At 44.4% G+C, this 18,052-nt stretch overlaps 1 protein-coding gene across 10 annotated transcripts in view; it reads right to left on the reverse strand.

Moving 5' to 3' along the window:
• Positions 1–18,052, reverse strand: part of TTC7A (tetratricopeptide repeat domain 7A) — a 181,905-nt gene that overhangs the window by 106,431 nt on the left and 57,422 nt on the right. For all 10 annotated transcript variants that reach the window (XR_012763068.1, XR_012763070.1, XR_012763069.1 and 7 more), the window contains 2 exons: positions 15,492–15,596; positions 3,353–3,470 (listed from right to left, as the gene is read on the reverse strand). Coding sequence is in view for 7 of the 10 variants with exons in the window: in XM_075412838.1 (XP_075268953.1) it covers positions 3,353–3,470; positions 15,492–15,596 (223 nt within the window). In the remaining 3 variants the exon portion in view is untranslated. The remainder of the gene's footprint in view (positions 1–3,352; positions 3,471–15,491; positions 15,597–18,052) is intronic.

Raw genomic sequence — 18,052 nt, forward strand, 5'->3', positions numbered from 1 at the left:
GTAAACTGACTTTTTATCAAATGCTCCCACACAAGTTCTTTGAATTTTCATTCAGTTCGATTCTCCACTTTTTAGCAAATGCTTTTTGCAGGTCACAAAGGAAAGGCTTTAATACAACTCCTCAGTGCCTTTGTCACACAGGAGGAGAAATATTTACTAAAAGGATGTATCAAATAAGAAAGCCTAAGCTTGGATGGAAGGCATTTTGACATAATGCTGTAAGCTTTATAAGTCAATTGGTCTAATGTCTCCAAAACACTTAGCCACCATTGAAAATGCTGACTAACTCAAAGTCAGCTCAAGTGGAAAGTTATAGAAATCATATATATATACTGATGTTTGACTGTGTGTCTGCCTATGTCACTATGAACTGGTATCAACACAATGATAAACAAGATTAACAGTATGAGGCAGGATTGCATAGGGGAGTCGCTATCTTCTGTCAGCATGTTTTACTCGTGCTTCCTCACTGTGATAAGCTATTTTTTAAACAATGCTAACAAAAATTGTCGTTAGGGCAAAATCGAGATTTTCTATTAAAATGTTGTTCCATACTCATGATCATCATAAGCATACTTTTGAAGGACTTAATCCATTTTATTAAAATACAACCTGAAAGATGGAAATACACTCTTCAGATTTCCCTCTAATAACTGAGTGACTGGCTCTACTGCCATCAAGGCTAGAGAAACGAGAAGGCAGATATTCCACTGTTTCACAATACAAATCAAAGACAACAAGAAGGGCTTCTTCAACTACATCAGCAGCAAAAGGAAGACTAGGGAAAATGTGAGGCCGCTGCTGAATTAGGCGGGTGTCCTGGTGATGGAGGATGCAGAGAAGGTAGAGCTACTGAATGCCTTCTTTGCTTCAGTCTTCAGTGCCAAGGCAGGCCCTCAGGAATCCCAGTCCCTGAAGGTAAGAAAGAAAGCCTGGAGAAAGGAAGACTTTCCCTTGGTTGATGAGGATCGGGTTAGAGATCATTTAAGCAAACTGGACACCAACATATCCATGGGCCCCGATGGGATGCAAGAACAAGTGCTGAGGGAGCTGGCAGATGTCATTGCTGAGCCACTCTCCATCATCTCTGAAAGGTCCTGGAGAACAGAAGTGCCTAAGGACTGGAAGAAAGCCAGTGTCACTCCAATCTTCAAAAAGGGCAAGAAGGAGGACCCAGGGAACTACAGGCCAGTCAGTCTCACCTCCATCCTGGGAAAGGTGATGGAGCAGCTCATTCTGGAGGTCATCATTAAGCAAGTGGAGGAAAAGAAGGTTATCAGGAGTAGTCAACACGGATTCACCAAGAGGAAATCATGCTTGATCAATCTGATAGCCTTCTATACAGCATGACCAGCAGGGTAAATGAGGGGAGAGCCGTGGATGTTGTCTACCTCGACTTCAGCAAGGCTTTTGACACTGTCTCCCATAACATCCTCCCATGGAAGCTCAGAAAGTGTGGGCTGGATGAGTGGACAGTGAAGTGGATTGAGAACTGGCTGAATGGCAGAGCCCAAAGGGTTGTGATCAGCGGCGTTAAGTCTAGTTGGAGGCCTGTAGCTAGTGGTGTTCCCCAGGGGTCAGTACTGGGCCCAGAATTGTTCTACTTATTCATCAGGGACCTGGATGAAGGGACAGAGCGCACCCTCAGCAAGTTTGCTGATGACACGAAACTGGGAGGAGTGCCTGGTACACCGTAAGGCTGTGCTGCCATTCAGCGAGACCTCGACAGGCTGGACAGTTGGGCAGAGAGGAACCTGATGAGGTTCAACAAGGGCAAGTGCAGGGTCCTGCACCTGTGGAGGAACAAGCTCCATGCAGTGTACTGTACTTGTACAGGCTTGGGGCGGACCCGCTGCAGAGCAGCTCTGCAGAGAGGGACCTGGGTGTCCTGGTAGACGACAAGTTAACCATGAGCCAGCAGTGTGCCCTGGTTGCCAAGAAGGCCAAGGGTATCCTGGGGTGCATTAAGATGTGTGTGGCCAGCAGGTCGAGGGAGGTTCTCCTCCCCCTCTACTCTGCCCTAGTGAGGCCTCATCTGGAGTACTCTGTCCAGTTCTGGGCTCCCCAGTTCAAGAAAGATGACGAACTACTGGGGAGAGTCCACCGGAGGGCTATGAAGGGGACTTTCCTCCTACGAGGAAAGGCTGAGGGAGCTGGGCTTGTTTAGCCTGGAGAAGAGAAGGCTGAGAGGGGATCTCCTAAGTGCTTATAAATATCTTAAGGATGGGTGTCAAGAGGATGGGGCCAGACTATTATCAGTGGTGCCCAGAAACAGGACAAGTCTTAGAAAGCAGTTCTCAGAATAGCAGATCAGGTATGGCTGGCTGAAAAAAATACACTAACTTACACTACTGAAGAGCACAATCCACTTCCTCACACACATGCCTTGCAGAATTCTGGTGTAACTTCCAAGGCCAGCATACTTCCACGATACCATTTGCTGGAAGAAGTTGGTTCATTTCTATGGGACGTATCTGACAGAAAAGCCATTTCTTGCATGTGGGCCGGACTGCCAAATTGATTAGTGTAAATTAGTGTAATTAGATTAGTGTAATTAGATTGAATGTGTAAATAAGCTCAGCCATTATTCAAAGAAGTCATGTTAGAGGGCCTTCTACCTATGTTAGAAGTCATAGAAGAAACAAAGACTGTTCCCACCTGTGAGCTTGATGAAGGTCAGAGCTAGAACTCTCCCAAACACTGGGACTTCAAGCACTTCTGGCTACCAAACACCAAATCTGCAGAAGCCCATTGTCCAGTCATTCAAAACCCAAGCAAGCAGCATTAAAAAACCAAAACTTCTCACAATCAGTGGTCTGTATGTAGTCAACATCCACACGTACCAGTGAGGTAGATATTTTTATCTTGTTTACTTCTAAGCAGAGAAAGAAACAACATCACAGAGAGGTTGAATCTCTGTGGGGAATCAGTATCACGCCAGGAAATGAAGTCAGGCATTTCTGTCTCCAGTTCTTGGATTGTATTTCTTTATGTGATGAGTGGGCGACAAAAATATGAAAATAGATGGAAAGTTTGACTTTTTGTTGTGTAAATAAACAGAAGAAATGTATTACTAATATCCAAGTAAAGCACACCACGTATTGTTGGCTACCGTCAGATTATGACCTGCTAAGCAATAATTTGCATTTCTTCCTTTACCTAAAAACTTCACTTTTATTACCGTAGAAGACAGTTCTCTGAGCAAGTGAACAGTTCCCATTTGTCTTGCAATCTGATTGTTTTCCACATCCAGTCTGCACTAAACGCAGAGCTTCTAACAAATTTCCATTGCTTGCACTGAAGACTTTGAACAGATGCTTTCCACACAACATACTTAAACAGGGTAACTCACCATCAGTAGCTTGAAGACTGTACGTCAGGCCCAGTGCCAGGTAACCCTTTGCTAGGAACTCTCCAGCGTCTTCACCTAGGTCTATCACCATTTTAGCAAAGTATCCCCCTTCTTCCAGCTGCAAAAGAGGTAGGTTGAGATTTGTAGGCATTTCCTCTATACTTGCTCCAATAAGATTATCCCATTAAACTTCACCTCTAAGTGATCTGAGAGCCATTCATAGAATGCTTTGGGTTGGAAGGGACCTTCAAAGGTCACCTAGCCCAATCCCCCTGCAGTGAGCAGGGGCATCTTCAACCAGATGAGGTTGCTCAGAGCCCATCCAGCTTGACCTTGAATGTTTCCAGGGATGGGGCATCTACCACCTCTCCGGGCAACCTGTGCCAGTGTTTCACCACCCTCATTGTAAAAAATTCTATCTTTATATTCAGTCTACATCTACTCTATTTAAGTTTAAAAGCATTACCCCTTGTCTATTGCAACAGGCCCTGCTAAAGAGCCTGTCCCCATCTTTCTCTTTCCTATAGGCCTCTAAGTACTGAAAGGCCACAATAAGATCTCCCCGCAGCCTTCTCTTCTCCAGGCTGAACAGCCCCAACTCTCTCAGCCTTTCCTCATAGCAGAGGTACTCCAGCCCTTGGATCATTTTCGTGGCCTCCTCTGGACCCGCTCCAACAGCTCCATGTCCTTCTTGTGCTGAGGGCTCCAGAGCTGGATGCAGGACTCCAGGTGGGGTCTCACCAGAGCAGAGCAGAGGGGCAGAATCCCCTCCCTCAACCTGCCGGCCACGCTGCTATTGATGGTTGGCCTTCTGGGCTGTGAGCGCACATTGTCAGGTCATGTCCAGCTTTTCATCCACCTGTACCCACAAGTCCTTTTTGGAAGGGCTGCTCTCAATCCCTTCATCCCCCAGCCTAAGTTGATACATGAACCTCATCTTCTGTTACAGTGGGAGGGACTTTGCTCCCCGAGTCCCCATCTTGCAGTCCATCTACTTGAGAGTTGTGGGAAGAGAGGTGAATGAAGACTGAGGCAAAAAAGTTGTAGAGGGCTTTCACACAAGGGCTTTTGGTAATCACAGTAAACACTCGTACAAAGGAGAACACAGAAGGTCAGATTAGCAGACCTTGGTGCATATGGCACAGTTTTGAGAAAAGTTTTGGTTTTGTTTTAAGCATCCACCCCAAACTATCTCCAGATGTTTAAAGTTAACGAAGGACACTATCTTACTTTTATATTTCCCTTCAGGCATGCTTCAGTCATGCAACCTTAAATACAAATGCTGGACAAACTGATTATTTATATACTATCCTAACAGTGCACTGAAAGGTCTAACAACTTTCTACCTTCAAAGATCGATCATCTAGTTTTGCAGTACGATGTTTTTAAACCTTAGCAAATTTTACCTCCTCTTTAAATGTTACAAGAGTAAAACAAGGAAGCACTTCATTGCAAGCCGAGTTCAGCTGCTGCTTGCAGTTCTGCTGCCATGAGGAGGCGGCAGCAAATTCAGGACAAAAATTTTGATCTGAAATACCACGCTGCCTTAGCAGCTCATGCTGCACTAGCCACATATTACATCTTTTGCAAAGACACAATTTCCTTGAAAATGCATTTTATATTACAGATTGTAATAGGAAGAGAAAGGAGTCATGACCTCTTGGGATCAGCCTCCAAAATGCTGAAACACTGTACAGACTGCTCTCCCCAGCCTTCCTTTCCAGCTGAACCCACAGATCTAAGCCTAATGAAAATATAAAGCTTTAGTATCTTTAAAATCTGAGTTAATAAGAAATTTAATCTAAAATCGATTTGAATATTTTATTACAGAATAGAGTGTTCTTCATTTCTAACCTTAAACTCTCACTAACATCACTCACCTGTTATAAGTAAAAAGGACTAAGACTTGTAGACTGTACGTATTCGGAAAGGTTTAGGCCGGAGACGTACAGGCAAAAGCTGTAACTAATGCTTGAAAGACACAGAGCCTCCAGGAAGACCTCACTTCTGTACAAGATAGTCTGCAGATCCTGTCAACCATGAGAGTCATCCCTAGTGAAGAACCAGACACCGTTACACTATCTGAAAAATCTTCCTTTTGGAAACTTCTATTACGTGACAACTGACTTCTGGGATGGAGTTGTTGAATTTTGAGGAAATACATTTTTGTCTGAAATCGAACTGTTTTAGATGCAAGTACTACAGACTTAAATGAAACGCACTCTCTTAACACTCAGCCTTGCTGGACTTCAGTACCTCATAGTTCCTTAACACCTAAAAGGAGTCACTCCTAATGAACTGGAATCTAAATGTACCAGCAGACCAGAAACTTCCCGTCTGCAGTGAACTGTTAATAGGCTTCCTATGAACAGAAGCTACTTGACTTGAGATACTAGCCTGTCAATAGGCCTCCTAGTTACATCAGTCAAAGACATTCAGGTGACAATATTAACTAACAGCTTCATAAACAAAAGGAGCTGGTATTTATTAGATGATATCAAACATGAGAAAAAAATTACTGTTAATGTAAGCATGAAGAAAGGCTGAAAAGTGAGAGTGAAGAAGCAGTCTCCACTGCTTGGGTCTTTTCCTCACTTGTACAGCTCCCAGAGGCCATACAATTCAAACTAGATGTAGACCAATAGTATCCAAATTTCTGAAACCTCAGGTCATCAGCCCAAGGACCAACATACATTTTATCATCAAACTCTTCTCTGAAAGCACTAGGAAAGCATTACAGTCTTGCTGACTGCCTGGTCAACTATGAATCTGAAACTACTAATTGAAACAGGAATAGCCCCGTGGGGCATACTTGTGGCTACCAACTAAATTGCAAGGACTGTCTTTAACAGCATAATCCTAAGGCTACTGAGAATCTTGGACACAGTCCTACTGACTTCAGTGATGCTCAGATGAGACCCTGTAAACTCTGATTGCAACAGGAAGACTGAGGTTTGTTCCAGATTTCTTAATCCTTTCAGTAGCCCTACCTACTTCCCTGCCACATTGCTGAAGCATGTTCTGGACCAGGGCCTAGGACAATGGAAGAAGAAAATGTTCCATGACTTGCCATACAGAAAAAAAATTTCAAAAAACCAAAACCAAAAACCCACAACAAAAAACCCTTCCCATGAAACAATAACTGAATTCTTCAGCTCTCAGGAACATTTATGTAAGACATGAAATCTCTGCAGCCAGAAAATTAATTATGTACCTCTTCTGCCACCACAAACAGCTATATTCCCACTCTCTTTCTTCATTGTTTCTCCTCTTCTCCCCACACACACTTTTGTCCAAGAAGTCTCCATTAGATGAAGAAAAGAGCTATACAAGGAATTCTAATGACTAGCGAACAAGAGTAGGGGTGGGTAGAGTGTATGAAAAAAAGAGATTAAATGAAAGGTTTGGAGTTGAAATGGAGACATTTAAAACTGGAGAGATTTTGCTCCATTGTTTCTCTGAATGGTCACCTGATGGTGCTTCCAGTCTCTGACTGATGGCCTACACTGCATAAATCAGCAGCACACCATTCAGCTTTCTTGCCTGCCAGTTATCTAGGACCACCTGTGAGTGTCACATTAATCTATTGTATGAATAATTAAACCCACAACTTTTCAGAATGGCTGAAAGAGCAACTCTAGCACAAACACTCCTGTAAACATACATTCACACTAACACTAATGTCACTTTGACCAGCCACAAAGATTCTCATGAATGTGAACTTGGGTCAGCTGAAGGCTGCTTTGAAAATAAGTGGCCTTGCAAACGCAAGCACAGCTGGTTCTGTTTAGGAGAGCATTTACTTTTCCTTCTTGCAGCACTCAGCCATTTCCCCTGCCAGACCTGCTGTGGCTGCCATCTGCCCCCTCTTCTCCCATTCTCTTACTCTTCAATCATTCTGGGCAAGTGTGAAAAGCCGAACCTTTCCCTCACCTCACCCACTGTGAGGCTGCATCTCTCCCATGCAAACTGTCCTGACCGGACTGCAGTCTGGACGAAAACTCCCTCTCCATATGCTTAAGTGAGGGACCAGTAGCAAGCCTGAGCTGTGGTCTGCCAGTAAAGCTGTGTCCGTGAGGGTCCTTAAGCATATGAGATGTCGCCACTCTGTCCTGCAGTAATGGGAATGGGAGGGGGGAAGGTCTCCACATGAGGCATCAGCCCCTCTGGAGTCCCACCAGATACAGCCATTCTCAGCTGCAGCTCCTGTGTGCTGCCACACGACCTGAAGCAGCAGGAGCTGCTCTGCCTTTCTCCTCTCCCCACGTGGTGCCAGCTATGTGAAGTCTCACCCTGTGGGACTCCCAAAAGTTGTGAGCTCAACGTACACAGAACTGAGCTAAGCAGCAGAAAGCTTATCAGGAGAATCATGATGTCCGTTCCTACTCCTACTACACAGCCATGGGCCAGCCTCAATATGCAGGGAACTTCAATGGTTCGTTCACTTCAGAGGAGGACTCCAATCTTAAGGTGACACAACACTGCATTGGAAGGGCAAGGAACATGGATCAAAACTTCTTGTTGCAACTTACGGGCCCTTGCTAGTAAGCTCTTAGGCACAGGATGCCACATGTCCTCCCCCACAGTGGGCATGGCACAGCATCACTTTGTTGATAACAGGAACAAAGTAAATGCATAGCATACTGCTGTTACCTGGTCGCTAGCAGTGCCAATAGCAGCTCTCAACACCTTTGGGCATCAAGAGTGTCAGTAACAGCTTGAATTCAGTTTCCTTACAATTGCTACCAGCTATTCTTTCAGAAGCAAGCAAAAAACAAAGTCTCGAAGCCACAAAGATATACCTACGATTTAGCCCTTACTGTTCTGACACTCTTCTGCATCTTTTGCACCAAATAGCTGGTGGAGAGGCAGGGCAGCACCACAGGTTGCAGGGAGAGGTTCCCTGCCTCTGAGATCTGCATGGAAGAAAGCTCAGAAAGGAGGTGTGGGGGGAAAAAACCCAAACTAATAGGAACTTTTTGTATTTTGCACTCAAGCTGTTATGAACTGTCAGGAGGCACCTGGAAGCACTGACTAAGCAACCTCTCCACCACACCAGGAACAAGCACACACCTGGCACCTGGAGAGAGACAGGCTGCCAAACTGTGAGCTGACACTGATAAGACTGTACTACTGTGGTCTGGGTTTTTTTTTTTTTCCCCTTCCACCTCCTTCATCATCTTTGATGGAAAAGGAACAGTTGTTAGCTGTGTAACCCTGAGGGATGTTTTCCCTGAAACAGAGAGTGGCTGTTCCAGCCACCCTTGTTATTTGACTGCAGGTTTTGGTGTGTGCTTAAGCCAAGCCCAGCGGCTTACTGACAAGGGAGTGGGGAACAGCAGGTGCTGTCCCCTGGCCTATTGCCACCCAGCTGGTTTCCAACTGCCACCCAGCTTGTTTTTAGAAAAGCCCGAGCCCTACCCCACTGAATCAACACTCTCCAGGACTGTAAGCAGGAGTTGCAGTTCTTACCAGCATGGATTTAGAACAACTGAGGACAAGCAAACTGCTGATGTACAGCAGCATGGAAATGGCACCCTACTGCATCAAAAAAGAGGAGTGCACAAGGGAGGAGGCAGGAAACACGTCAAGTGACACTGGACTTAGGACAGCAGACAAGGTTAGCGCAACAGGAGAGTTTGGACACCAGTGAGACTGAGTGATACCCAAACACATCAGCAACCAAAATCCTGCAAAAAGGCTATCTACGCAGAATTACACAATATTAACTAGTTGGATTGACCTCTTACCGCTTTTGTTATACTGGGTTGTAAGTATAGAGACTAATTCAAAGAGAAGAAAAAATTAAAAATTAGGAAGAGAGAATGAGAAGAGGAAAAATACATAGGAAGAAAGTGGTCAGTAAGGTGTAGTACAATGGAAAGGTTCTGTCCCACAGCTGTTTACAGCATACAGCGAATCACATTACCTGTGTCAGGGAAAAAAATTTCTGTGCTTTCTGTTGTTGGTCTAGTCAGCATTTTCTCCATGTGTCACCAGTCCTAAGCTCACCAACTTACTCTGCATGTAAGCTTAGCCCCCTGCACCTAGGAATACTTGGGCCTTTCCTCCACCGTAGCAAGAGTACTTTGTTCACATGGGAGATGGACAGCAGGCAAAATTCTTCATCATTTTTCATGTCTAAAACCTTTGGGACTGCCCCAATAACAGTAGCTGTGATGTAAGCAAGAATGTCTTTTAAGAGATGGAAGAAATCTCTAATAGCTCCTTACCATTCACTGCTTTCTCAGTAGCCTCTCGCCCTACCAATGTCGGTTCTCCAGAGTGTCCACTCAGCAGGCAGAGTAACTCCAATAATGGGACTAGATTTGATCTTTCAAAATTATTCATACTGCAGTAAGACCTACGCATTTCCATGCGACTCCAGGGCTCTGAAGTGACTGGGTACAAGCATGTGCACAGCATTTATTATCTATAGTGACAGGGTCAACAACAGACAGAAGGAGAGAGAAACGCGCTCGGATTAAGCAGTCTGTGAAAGTAATGAAGGCTAAGCTGTTACCTCAGAAGTATGCAGCTCCAGATCTACATCCTGCCAACCTCCTCCCCACCCCCCCATGATGTTGTGACCTCATGGTATGCCTTGCACACTTTTTACCACTCCATGCACGGTCTGGCCTGGCCTGACTCCACTTTCTCCCTTTCCTGGACTCATGGCACAACCTCTTTCTTCCCAGCAAAGTGCTGGAGCAGGGCACTTCACTGTGCACACTAGGATTGGTGAGCTAAAAGAAATGAGGGAAATGCCTGGGAGGCTTAGCACCGTCTTGCACTACAGCTTTTGCCACGGGACAAAGTCCTCTAAAATTTCATACTAGCTGATAATATTGGCATCATTTGGTACTACACAAGTTTAGCATAACAATACTATTTCTGTTATATTGACTGGGCCACTGAAAATAGTAAGAACATGCCTCACGTCTTCCTACTCTGTCAGACCCGAGTCCTAAAAGATTCAAGCCTATCCTAGGACTACAGCCCATTTGTCTCTGTGTATTTACAAAGTTTTCAACATGCCTCCATTGAAATCAATGGAGTAAAAGGCACAAGAAAGCATTATAGTAACCCTAAACACCTTTAAATAAGGCTGCTGACACAAAGAAATTTGGTATTTGACACTTTCCTGTAGGCAGACGTTCTGGTTTTAGTATTTCCACCACACCTGCCATAACAGGGTCCTGGACAACCTAGGTTACTAGTGAAATTAACAGTACTGCACTGTGAGAATATTAAACACAACTCCTCACACTGCAACTCAATCACTGCCAAAATAGGCAAGTGAGCATTCAGCTGAGGCCATGCCACGGAAGGCAGAGTGAAAGAGGAAATTGCAGCAACCTTTTAGTAAGTGGCACTCTGAATTTATAGTGGATCAAGGCAGGACAACCTCAGCATGGACACATTCCACTGTAAGCTACATCAGCTTTCCTATGAAAATTTAAAATAATACTCTGAACTTCAATAGTCAAAAACTTCACAGTGCAATCTGGAAAGCTAAAAGACAGCTAGATAAACACAAGTTCACTTGCTAGAATCATTCACATGTGAGTTCACTAAACTGTTGTGCTGAAACCACAGCAAACTAGAAGGTTAGGCAACATGATGCCTCCAAAGTCATTCTGAGCCCACTACAAATACATTTTAAACACCTGTGTAATGGGCTAGATACAGTATAAGAGTTCCAACTTTGCTGAAAACTTTTGTATCATCTCATGAGCTTTATTAAGTACAGCTTATTAATAAGTTTTTTAGGATTTTTTTTAAGCTTTTTTAATGAGCTTTATTAAGTACATGTCCACCTGCATCCTGACCAGACACATGTGGTCTATATAGGTGCACTAGTTTTGGAGCCTTCCTGGTCCTCCAAGACAACTGCCATAAGCTTTAGAATTAATGTAGTACCAATTTACTGTTCACTCTGCGTTTTTATTTTTTTTTTTAATTTGTGAAAACCTATAATTCTGAAAAAGGTAACCAAAATATTTCTTATATCACTCAGTTGTTTACTGCAGGCCCAATCCTGCAAGCTAGTGGTTGATGGGGCAGATCATCTGCTGATGTAAGGCAGCATGGTGCCAGTAATATCCCAGTGGAGTAGTGCCAAGTTACGTCAGCTAATAGTCTGGTCATACTGTCACAACAGAAGCTGGGAGCATTTCGTTCTTTTCTTCCACATCAGGTTCTGTTATATATTGATTTGCATGGCACAGTATGAATGTATGCATGTTTTTACTTCAATTTGTTCTGCATTGAGAGATTTTCATAGTCATGATCTGAGCACCCTCAATGTTGTAAATCACTATGGTACATTTCAATCATTTTTTGTTTTGTTTTCCCTGGTTCTTAAAGTGTGCTGAGACACCACGTACAAAGCCAGCAACATGAGTGAAATGACCACTAGATTAATCAGGAAGTAAACTGTTCTGTACTCCTCATGACATTCTGTAATTATCCAGTTGCATAAACGTTTTTAGTTTTTTTTTATTGCTAGTAACTGAAATAAGACTAAAGTACTGCTTGTCCATGGACCATAAACAGAGTATAGTAATGCACCAAAAGCACATAATAGACAGATGCAGGACATATAAATTAGCTGTTTCATTTGGATAAATGGTGATCTGAATTCACTCTTTTCCTGCCTAGTGAGCAATCAAGTTTATAAATCTATTTCCTAATTGATAAATTAATCATACTTTATATGTTCTGAAAAACAAGATATATTTGAGTATTTGTAACTGTTAATATTTGTCCCTTAGACTGTTCCCGTGCCATGTCTATCCCTCTTTCTATTTATACTGGCATTGATCAGCTTGTTCACTTCCAGTTTAAATGATTCAATTCTGATTTGATTGCCATGTAATTTAAATGCAAATAATTACTGTAAGGATGACATTTAGAAAAACAGCTCTTCTAAGCAGGAAGGTCTTTATTCGGCACAGGAGTTTGCCAGCAATATCAGAAACATCCCTTTAACTATGAGAAGTGGAAACTTGTCATTTCAGTTCTTTTACAAGATGCTCTGATTTCCCTCTGACTAGCCTTAATTAAAACTCTTGTATACCAACATCAAGCTTAGTATCAGGATAGCGGACAGGCCACTGAGTAAAAGGAAGAGGCAAGAAACATATTTTTAATTTGGTTTTAGTTCATAAGGTTGCACTTTAGATAACTGCATTAAAATTACCCTCTTGTGAAACCATGCTTGTTTATCATACTTGCACCCCAGTTCTGAGCCAGGGTCTGATTGAAAAACACTGAAAAGTGTTTCACACAATGAAAAAGTAGTAGATAGAGGAAAAAACCCTCTAACTGTGCAATATTCAAACCCCGCTATTTTTTAGGGTTAGCCTGTTGCTTTAACAGCTCTGCCATGTATGAGAAATCTGGAGATATTGGATTGCCTGAGGACAGAGTTGTGACTGAATTACAGTCTCACCTTCTTTTCTAAGTGTCTCTATTACAAGGTATTACAGAATCACAGAATGGTAGGGGTTGGAAGGGACCTCTGTGGGTCATCTAGTCCAACCCTCCTGCCGAAGCAGGGTCACCTACAGCAGGCTGTAGAGGACCTTGTCCAGGCGGGTCTTGAATATCTCCAGAGAAGGAGACTCCACAACCTCCCTGGGCAGCCTGCTCCAGTGCTCCATCACCCTCAGAGGGAAGAAGTTCTTCCTCATCTTCAGATGGAACTTCCTGTGCTTCAGTTTGTGCCCATTGCCCCTTGTCCTGTCGCTGTGCACTACTGAAAAGAGCTTGGCCCCATCCTCCTGACACCCACCCTTCAGATATTTGTAAGTATATATTAGGTCCCCTCACAGCCTTCTCTTCTTCAGGCTGAACAAGCCCAGCTCCCTCAGCCTCTCCTCACAGGAGAGATGTTATTCTTTATATGCTAGCTGTGCTAGCAGATCCAAAGAGATGTTGGGGAAAACACCAATGAGAAGGACAAATCCTGACTGGCTTAGCAGCATCTTCAGTTTGGGCTCACAATTTCCACATTCAACTCCTCACCCATCACAGTCGGCAGACTTTAATGGCGCCATCTGAAATTTAGTCCTCAATAGTGAGCACTGCATATACATGAGGGCAGCACATGAAAGAAAATGACTCTATGCCATTTCTTTCTTACAGTACAGAAATCTTGTCCTTTCAGCTCAACACATGTCAGTGACCCAGTGTTTGGCAGAATGCCTCTGTTAAAACTTCATTGCTCCTGTTAAACGTGAGAACATTCCAGCGATCTTGCTTTTAGCATGGAATCTCATAAGATGCATTCACTGTATTTCCATTTTGTCCAAAGGCTAATTATGGCAGAGGTCACATGTTTAGCAATTATCAAGAGACCACAGCCTTCTTGAAGTCACTATTGTATTTAGAAGTGGTCAAAGTCAGTCAAAGCATGTCTGAATCGATCATGTTGCTATTTGCCTTCCTGCCTTCTCTCAGGATCTTGAGCTTTACCACCTCTAATCACTGCAGTCAAGGCTGCCCACAAACTTCACATTCCCAACCAGTTTTTCCTTGTTTGTAACTATCAGGCCCAACAGAGTGTCTTCCTTCGCTGGCTTCACGGCTCCAGTGCCTTCCCCTTGTTGGATTCATGTTCACAGAGCAGGAAGGTACAAGAGTAAGATTTATTTGCAATAAGGAGATCCCAGATTTGTTTCCTATACTAAAATACAGGCTCCTAGACAAAAATTAGCCTGATCTCAGAGAAAGATTTTCCTCACATTTAACACAGCTGTTCTGCTGGGTTTTCTTTTTATTTTTTTGCCTCCTGGCAATCACTGAGACAGCAGAATTGCCAGGAGAAGCTGTCAGTGTCTTGCAGTCCCTCACTATGGATCCAAGTGAATGCAGAAATTTAGCCCATGCAGTTCCCTTAGCTTCAGAGACTACACAGTAAAAGTTATCAATATATTTGCTCATGTTTTAGACTAATGACAAGGTGATCTTGCTTTGAAAACTCCGTAAGACATACTAATAAGTGCACTCAACGCAGTCGTAATGCCTGGCTTTCATATTGTTTTAATACCTCTAAGAATCAGAAAAAAGCCTTCTTTGCTTTATTAAAAAATAAAAAACATTCACTGTGAATGTTATTTTATATCAGTGAATGGCCTTCAGCACTCAAAATTTAGATACTGAGCTAAGGGTACAAGAAGAGTTAAATTGCTCTAGATAGAGAGCCGAGGTAGCTTGGGTAGTTCAGCAAGAATTCCCTCAGACCTGAAAGATTTTTCCTAGAACAAGATACTTCCCAGTTTTTGCTGACTCACATAGAAGTTTAACCATTATCGTTTGAACAGTATAATTCATTCAAAAGCATACATAACCAGATCTCCTCACTGACAGTGGTGCAGACTGGCACAACTTTCACCAGATAGCGATGTAAAGGATAGAGGGGGGGAACGGGGAGGGGGGGAGGTAGAGGCAACAACAGCAGCAAATCTAGCCCCTACAACTTATCACCAAAATCTGGGCAGATTCTTCTGGTATTTTCTTTCATGCTTTCTTGCATCTTTGTTTTACATGTATTAGCAATTACAGTCCTTCACTGACTGCAGGGACACCTCGTGGTGAGGGCAGGTGAAAACAGTAGGCTGCCATTCAATTAATTAAACCAAGCAGCATAAGACTGACAGATGTTTCTGCTCCTTGGGATAATCAAAATTTTACAGGCACAGACTTCCACCTCCACTCTGCTTCTGGGGCATATATTAACACATCCAGAACAGTAAACACTGACACAGCAACTTCAAGAACACAGGACCAAGTCGTTCAGCAGACCTCAACTGCCGAACATTCTACTTCAAATTATTAACTTTTGTCTTCCAGGGTCTACAAGAGTGGCCAATTCAACGCAACACTCAGTTAAAGCAGCAGTCCCCAGAGTGGCTGTTATGGCTTTCTCCCCTCCTTTGTTTAATGTGCCAGCAAAACACATTTCAGTGACTCACCACAAAATTTCTTGCTGGGATTTTCATTTTCTTAAAAGGCATGCATCTGTGTATGATTTTTAACAGGGATTCCCTTTCTCCCCACTGCAACTACACTGTGGCACTGTCACTGCAGCATCTGACCCATTACATAATAAGAATTGCATCAGCTTGCTTACCCAGTGCAGCGACCCAATGCAGACCTTGGCAGCCAGAAGAGGAACGGTGGGATCTGTAGGTCGCAGTTTAGCACACTCTTTGAGCACTGACACAGCATATGCTGACTGGAGGAGGAGGAGGGGGAGAGAGGAGGAGGAAATAAAAAAGGCTGATTAGACAATGCTGTTACAGAGTCCAAGCAAGGAGTTTTGGTGAAATGTACAAAGAAGTGCTATGAAGAATCACACATCAGCAAGAAGTTAGCAACTTTATTCCCACCTCCACACAGACGGACACACGTGTGCATGCAAACACACACTCTTCCCCCCGCAGAGGAAACGTGCCAAAAAACCAGCCCTGGCTGCACGCTTTACAACAAGCGGCTTTCCTCAGCCATTAACGCACTGGTGATTTTAACCCTGCCCTCCCAATCCACAAGAAATCTGCTACAGTTTTCCTTGCACACAACCATCTTCCAATAAGCCAGAAGAGATCACAAAGAGCTTATCTTCTAGTATGTTAACATTTTAGGCCAACTCTACTCAGAGAGGTTTGTGCAGCTAAAGTAATCTGCTCTGTAGATTTTTTTTTTTTGGTGTGCTCTCCAGTTCCAGAACATACAAGAATACAACCAGGATCCCAACATGCAAAGTGTGGAGCAGACAACTGCAGAGCAATAGACTGTTCATCAGGTGGTCCAAATAGCATGTGTTAGAAAGAAAGCCCATAAAACTCTTGCTGTCTTTCTGGTGTTCGGTTACCATTAATAAATGATGCTTAAGATTAGCAGCTACATAGCCCTTTTGATTCAATGCCATCTATAAACGTTGCTTTTCACAGCACACATTCATGGCTGCCACATTTCAGAAGGTTTAAAGGGGAATGAGGAAAGCTCTGGTCTGAGATGCTGCTGAGATCTGGTCAGCCGATGAGAAGGTGGCAGAAGTTGCCCTGCCACAGTCTCCTAGCCCACCCCACCTGGGCCACAGTTTCTTCCACTTTTCCATCCCTCCTCACTACTGACCCCTGATCCCCCCCAAATTCTCTCATCCTAGAGCTCAAGGGGAAGCTTTCTTCTCTCAGAATTTCTCCTTACATGCCCCATTCCTCCCAAACTCTTCCACATGGTCCCAAGACACACACAGGCCTCTCTCACTCAGTGTTCCCTCTCAGAAGCACACTAAACGGTCATGGCCGTTCCATGCCACAGGAGAGCAGCAACAGAAGCTTGCTGAGTCAAACTAACTGCTATTCCTACCAGGTCCTGGCCATTTCCCCCTGCTCCTGACACCCAGGGGCAACCCCTACCAGAGCTCTGACCAGCACAGGCGGCTGGGTCTGATGTCTGCTCCCATCCAGCCCCCGCAGCCCCAGGCTTACCCCAGCCATCAGCGCTTCCCCTCCCTCACTCCCCACCAACGTGGGCTGTGCCTGCCACCTCCTTTCTCCACAGAACTGAAGCTCCACTTCTGGCTATGGGATTCAAAAGTCTGGATAGGAATCTGCTTGGAAGGGAGCCTTGGAATAGGGAAGAAACAGATGTACAGCAGCCCTGCCCATGCTAACGCAAAGATTGGTTTCGCAGCCAAAGACTGAGCTCCACAGCAGAGAGCAAACGCTCCTGCCTGAAAAGACGTGGATACCTGCTGCACGGTCTGAAGAAGAGCAACAGTGTGCCCTACGTTCTCCAGGCTGCTCCCACCTACCTAGAGCATCAGGTTATCATCGATAAAAGTAAGGAAATACTTGCTAATTTACAATTCCATATAGACAATTTGCCTAATACCAGAAGGAAGCTTGTCTCAGAGCAAAGACGGGAATTCAACAAGCTTTGTCCGAGAGCTTACACCCTTACCTCACCCCTCTCAGAAACACAGACTGCGTAATTCAACCCTAGGGTACAGGAAAAACACATCGCTGCGCTCTGCTGTCACGAGGTGACAAGCATCCCTCAGAACAAGCCTCCCTGACACCTATTTATTCAGAACAAGTAGTGTCTCAGGTTTTAATGGCATCTAATTCCCCTCTCTCAGAATGCTACCTACACTGCAGGCAGCTGGTATTCCCAGTAGCACTGATGGACATGTGAGAAACGCAAGCACAACCCCATTGGGGCCCCAGCCTGGCACACCACCTTCCTGCCCTCCTGCCTACATGCCAGCCCCACGAATGTTTCCAGACAAGATACACCCAAAGAGTAGAGCAGGACAGCACGCACCTTGCCTATTGGTGCATCTGCAGCTGAACACACCGCTCCCCCTTGACCTCCTTCCCCGCCCCCCCCATGCAAAAGTGAACTGGAAAACTTAGGTATGTAGAAGACTGTATACCATCCAGTGCCAACGCTTTCAGAAACAAACTGAACCTGGTGGTGTCTTCTCAGCTCCCCATAGGCAATGTGACTGCAAGGAGAGCAGGAGCTACCCAGGAGCTGGTGACAGCTGCCCTGCATGCCAGCACAAGCCAGAGCAGCGAGAGGCCTGTCCCATTTTGGGACACAGCTGTAGGACCTTCCAAGGTCTACACTAGAAAAGAAGTGATACAACCCAGCTCCTTGACAGTTCCTCCTGAACTCTGCTCC

The sequence above is a fragment of the Opisthocomus hoazin genome, chromosome 2 (genome assembly GCF_030867145.1).
Source record: "Opisthocomus hoazin isolate bOpiHoa1 chromosome 2, bOpiHoa1.hap1, whole genome shotgun sequence".
In the NCBI taxonomy this organism is placed as follows: domain Eukaryota; kingdom Metazoa; phylum Chordata; class Aves; order Opisthocomiformes; family Opisthocomidae; genus Opisthocomus; species Opisthocomus hoazin.